This window comes from Nipponia nippon, unplaced genomic scaffold (assembly GCF_047370975.1).
Source record: "Nipponia nippon isolate SJK-2023a ecotype South Korea unplaced genomic scaffold, ASM4737097v1 scaffold_13, whole genome shotgun sequence".
NCBI lineage: Eukaryota > Metazoa > Chordata > Aves > Pelecaniformes > Threskiornithidae > Nipponia > Nipponia nippon.
In genome coordinates, this window is record NW_028262324.1 from 7,130,154 (window position 1) to 7,135,176 (window position 5,023).

The 5,023-nt window shown below is 48.6% G+C and overlaps 1 protein-coding gene across 2 annotated transcripts in view; it reads right to left on the bottom strand.

The window, feature by feature from the left end:
• RTF2 (replication termination factor 2) overlaps nucleotides 1–4,508 on the bottom strand; it is a 29,127-nt gene extending 24,619 nt beyond the window's left edge. For both annotated transcript variants that reach the window (XM_087749600.1, XM_087749599.1), the window contains exons 1-5: nucleotides 4,360–4,508; nucleotides 3,120–3,214; nucleotides 2,923–3,016; nucleotides 2,587–2,726; nucleotides 221–299 (exon numbers count right to left, since the gene is read on the bottom strand). In XM_087749600.1, coding sequence (XP_087605726.1) covers nucleotides 221–299; nucleotides 2,587–2,726; nucleotides 2,923–3,016; nucleotides 3,120–3,214; nucleotides 4,360–4,428 — 477 coding nt within the window. In that variant the 5' untranslated portion in view covers nucleotides 4,429–4,508. The remainder of the gene's footprint in view (nucleotides 1–220; nucleotides 300–2,586; nucleotides 2,727–2,922; nucleotides 3,017–3,119; nucleotides 3,215–4,359) is intronic.
• Between the last annotated feature and the right edge of the window lie 515 nt (nucleotides 4,509–5,023).

A 5,023-nucleotide genomic window follows, 5' to 3' on the forward strand; every position in this document is an offset into this window, starting at 1 on the left:
GAAACACATTTTTATTAAAAAAGGACATATAGAATTACCTCAGGCCATCATAAAACAGAACTTTTACAAGTTCCATTCCAATTTGCATATTCAGATTAAAAAAACCACTTTACAATAGTGGATGTGAATGCAATTGTATATACATACACACATTTATAACTGTATCTGTGGGGGGGGCCATATGTGACCTCACTGCTACTAAAGCTGAAGAAAAACTCACCTTGTGACAAACTTCTGATTTAATTTCTTTGAGAGCACGTTCAGAGAACACACAGCCACAGTTTCTCAAGAAGCAAAACCTTCAAAGACAAGACATAGAATCGTTTTTAAGAAACCCTGTGCCTAAAAGACATATCTGCAGTGCTGATTTAACACAGAAACAATACTGCAATGGGCTAGCAGGACGCAGCTAACTTTCTCTTTACACAGTCTTGCAGCTAATCAAGGTATCAGCACCGTAACTAGGTACGTATTCATTTGCACAATGTAAGAATTGAATGAAAAATATTGGGTACATTAAACCACAACACGTATTTTGTTATTTCATTCTCAGTATAATTCTGCATAGGTTTATGACAGTCTCTGAAGGGGATCTTAGCAAAACAGATGATCTTGAGATGTTTTTGTACATTTGCTATAGGTCCGAACAGGCTTCTCTGGAATTAACACCACCATCTGTTTTACTACAGAGTTACACTGTTTGAATGGTTTCACCTCTCACCATGCTTATTGGTTTCACTTACTCTGACTCAAGCTCTCCAGCAGTGTTGTCACAAGTGACCCTAGCCGGGGTCTGTTCTCCCACCTCTCTCCTGTCCACATGGAAGATTCCTCCAAGACTACGTGAAGCAATTATGCACACAGTTCATGTGATCTCCCTTTTCTGAGATCTACTGTGAATCCTTTCCTCTCTATCACCCTCAGCTGAATCAAAAAATACTAAGGTGGCTCTGGTAAAAACCAGGTTACTTTTGGGTTCTCTCTTTAATTCCACTTGAATCTCTCCTGGCTAATCACTCTCTGGAGGAAGAAATACTTTGCAACTATCAAAGCTGTGAACCCGGCCTCTTCTCACTCATCAGGGTTAACATGCACAGAAAAAGAAATTGCTAATTTGGCCAAACCAGGATGCAAGGAAATGTCCTTCCTCAGCCCAAGAAAAAATAGATACTATGACAGGATTAGAATAGACATACAACCCACTTCCATTCTGATCCTAACTTCCTAGGCTTGCCAAGCTGGTGAAGAGGCTTTTAAACTAAAGTTGCTGGCAGAGGGGAACCTCAATCCATCTCACTCCTACCAGTTTGATGCCAGTGCCAGCAACAGATGCCCATAGCCTGGAGAGGGATCACAGGTCAGCAGGAGAGCACCTGAAAAGCAGCACAAAGGAATTCCAGCCACTCCAGCCAGTAAGTCAGCTTCATCGGGGGCCCAACTTAAATGCCTCTATGCAAATGCACGTAGCATGGGGAATAAACAAGAGGAGTGAGAGACGTGTGCACGCCTGCAGGGCTATGATCTTACTGGCATCACGAAGACGCGGTGGGATGGCTCCTGACTGGAGTACTGGAATGGAAGGATACAGGCTCTTTAGGAAGAACAGGCAGGGGAGACGAGGAGGGGGTGTCACCCTCTATGTCAATGACTAGCTGGAGTGGCTGGAGCTCCCCCTGGGGATGGATGAGGAGCCGACCAAGAGCTTATGAGTCAGGATGAAAGAGAAGGCAGGGACAGGTGACATTATAGTGGGGGTCTGCTACAGGCCACCCCACAAGGAACACTGTGCAGATAAGGCCCTCCATAGAAAGACAGGAGCAGCCTCACATTCACAAGCCCTGGTCCTCATGGGGGACTTCAACCGCCTTCTAGTACCTGAAGGGGGCCTACAGGAAAGCTGGAGAGGGACTTTTCACAAGGGCACATAGTGATAGGACAAGGGGTAATGGCTTTAAACTGAAAGAGGGTAGCTTTAGATTAGATACAAGGAAGAAATTCTTCACTCTGAGGGTGGTGAGGCACTGGAACAGGTTGCCCAGAGAAGCTGTGGATGCCCCATCCCTGGAAGTGTTCCAAGGCCAGGGTGGACGAGGCTTTGAGCAACCTGGTCTGGTGAAAGGTGCCCCTGCCCATGGCAGGGGGGTTGGAACCAGATGATCTTTAAGGTCCCTTCCAACCCAAACCATTCCATGATTCTAACAGAGGGAGAGGTAGAATTGCTTGATGTGATACAAAGGGAGGTCTCATCTGACCTCCCTCTGCTTGCCCATACCAATCTCCTGTGGTTTAGCCCCCAAACAACTTTTAATCACTTTTTCTCTGCAAACATTGCCCTCTACTCCTTTATGATACATATAAATTCATTTAGGAAAGGGTTAACTTTTTATCTTTCCTCTTGAACATGAAATGAAAGGACACTTAGTAACCTCCTGAACTCCCTCCTTCTGGAAGGAGGACAAATATTTCCCACAAAGGCTTGAGTAAGTCCATGAGTTGCAACATTATCGATTCAATCATTTTTACCTGCTCTACATTCAGTTTAGCATAGTACTCACTTCTAAAAACAAAATTCAGAAACTTACTGACCTATGTCTTCCATTCATTTCCAGTCCCACCACAGGGCATATAAAGCGTGCAGACTGGATGTCATCGTATTTGTCACCTTTTATACTCTCTTTGTCACCACTCCAAGCTGGATTATCTGCAAGGTTTAGTTCTGTTACATTCTGAAAAATAAAAATGCAAGCCTTAAGTTGCTAACGAATGATTTTTGAGCCGTGATAACATTCCCTAAGATTTTTTTTCATTGTGGTTTGTTATTTTTAACACTTGTAGTATATAGTGAGAACGCAAGCAAATTGAGGCTTTGTAGCATGTTTTAACTTTCATGGCACTCTCTAACATTAGACACAACCTGTTTACCTTAATGCTCTTGATATGTGATGCAGCTTCCACAGGAGTTTTATCAGCTGACTTGTCCAACAAAAATTCAATGATGGCATCTTTATTGTACAACCTATAACATAAAATTTTTTGTAGTCATATTTGATTCTCATAACATTCTTTTATTTATCAGTCAGTACCTTTCAATATAGTGGTCTTTATGGAAACATTCATACCTGCCTAGCTCACAGGCTACAATTGGCCGACATAACTTCTCTTGACTCAGAGCACAGTAGTACCATCTTGCCACCAATTCAGCATTTTTGTCAACCTGAAGAAAAAAAATACGATTTTAAAGTAGTTTTTATGTTTGCAAATTATTTAAACATAAAATTGAGTAATATTTGAAGCATTAATCAAATCCCCAGGTCTTACCAAACCCACTTTCTGCATTCAAAGCTACTCCGTAAAACAACTTTAGCAAAACCTTTTAGCAAAATTCATGACCAGTTTCGAGGGTCTGCCTCTATCTGTTGAACATGTTTCTGCATGTTGTGACTTGGGACCTATCTTCCTAACTCTAACTTGTTTGTCTTTTATCTTTTTCCACTTGTCCCCTTCCTTCTTTATTCTTTTTTGCTCTTCACACGTTCTCCACTGCCCTCTTCTCTCTAGTTCTACATCTCATCCCTGCTTGCGTTAACTACCAGTTCCACTCCCTGTAAGGAACAAGATAACAAGAAAAGCAAATCTGGGGATGTCAGGATGCTACCTGGAGCACCAGTCTAAAACCATGAATTTTATGACACGTGAGGCCATGAAGGAAAGGCTGAGGTTCACAGCTACTCTGATAGTCAGGTTTAGGGAGGAAATGGATTTTATTTACTTATTTTACACCACCAAGTGTGATTTGCCTAAGTTGTCTGCCACTTGCGGTGAGATTTTTCCCAATCTTCATCCACCTATCCACACGTGTGATGGCACTGTATATCCATTACCCTCAAACACCCTACAAAGAGAGCCCAAGCAATATTCAGAATGCAAGCTGATGGAATCCAGAAATGGCCACGTTCAACACCACCAATGGTCTGGTCACACCATCAAACAATCCACCGTAAGTGTTACCAGCAGACACCCCCAGATGAAGGAGGCCCCTAAACCCCACGCGTTCAGCAGAAAGCCCCCTAGAAGACAAAGGGATCTCCGCTATCTCCACCGCCACCAGCGCCACAGGTACAGTCACGCTGCGGCGGTACCCGCAGAGCGGCCCAGCGCCGCGCAGAAGGCCGCTCTCCCCCAGGCTGCCAGCACCAGGAGCGCCCTGCCCGGCTCACCGCCGGACGGGCAGGACTAACCAGGCCTCCCCGGGGCCTCTCTCCCCCGGGCCGCGGGCCCACGGTCAAGGCCCAGGCTCACGCAGCCGGTCCGGCAGCCCCCAGCCGCGCCCCCTGCCGCCCTCACGCAGCCCCCTCCCACCTTCTCGACTTTGCGGGGCCCCTTGACCAACTCGTGCCGCTTGGGGATGGTGCCGCCATCGCATCCCATCTCGCACCCCGCAGCGCTGCGCTTCCGGGTCCGCTCCCCCCCCCGCCTCGGGCTACACACTTCCGGGGGAGGGAGGCACTTCCGGCGTGCCCGGAGAGCGTCATCGCTGTTCCATAGCAACCAGCCGGCTGGGGGCGTGGTTACCAGCGCAGGGGCGGGCCGGGCGAGTCCATCGGGCCGGGGCCGGAACGTGCCACCGCGCGCAGGAGGGCTCGCGGCGCCCCCTCCCGGCGGCGGGGCGCGGCGGCAGCCGCCGCTTCAGCCCTGCCTGCCCCCCGCCGGCCCCGCCGCGGCGGAGCGGGTTTCCCCCCTTCTTTTGTGGGGAGCCCCGCCCCAGGACACCCGCTCTGGGGGACTTATGGCCACATCAGGTGTTCCCGCGGTGGGCCGGGCTGGCAGGGGCCGGGCCGCGGGCTGCCCCCCGCTGCGGAGCCGCCTCTCGCCTTTCCCGCCCTCAGCCCGGCCCGCCTCGGGCTGCCGCGGCAGGAGGCGGCGGCGGCAGGGCCCACACACTCGGTCACGCCGGGAGCGAGTTTAATACAAAACATACAAAGCCAACGCGAAATGCATTTACTGCATTTACCTATGCAAACAG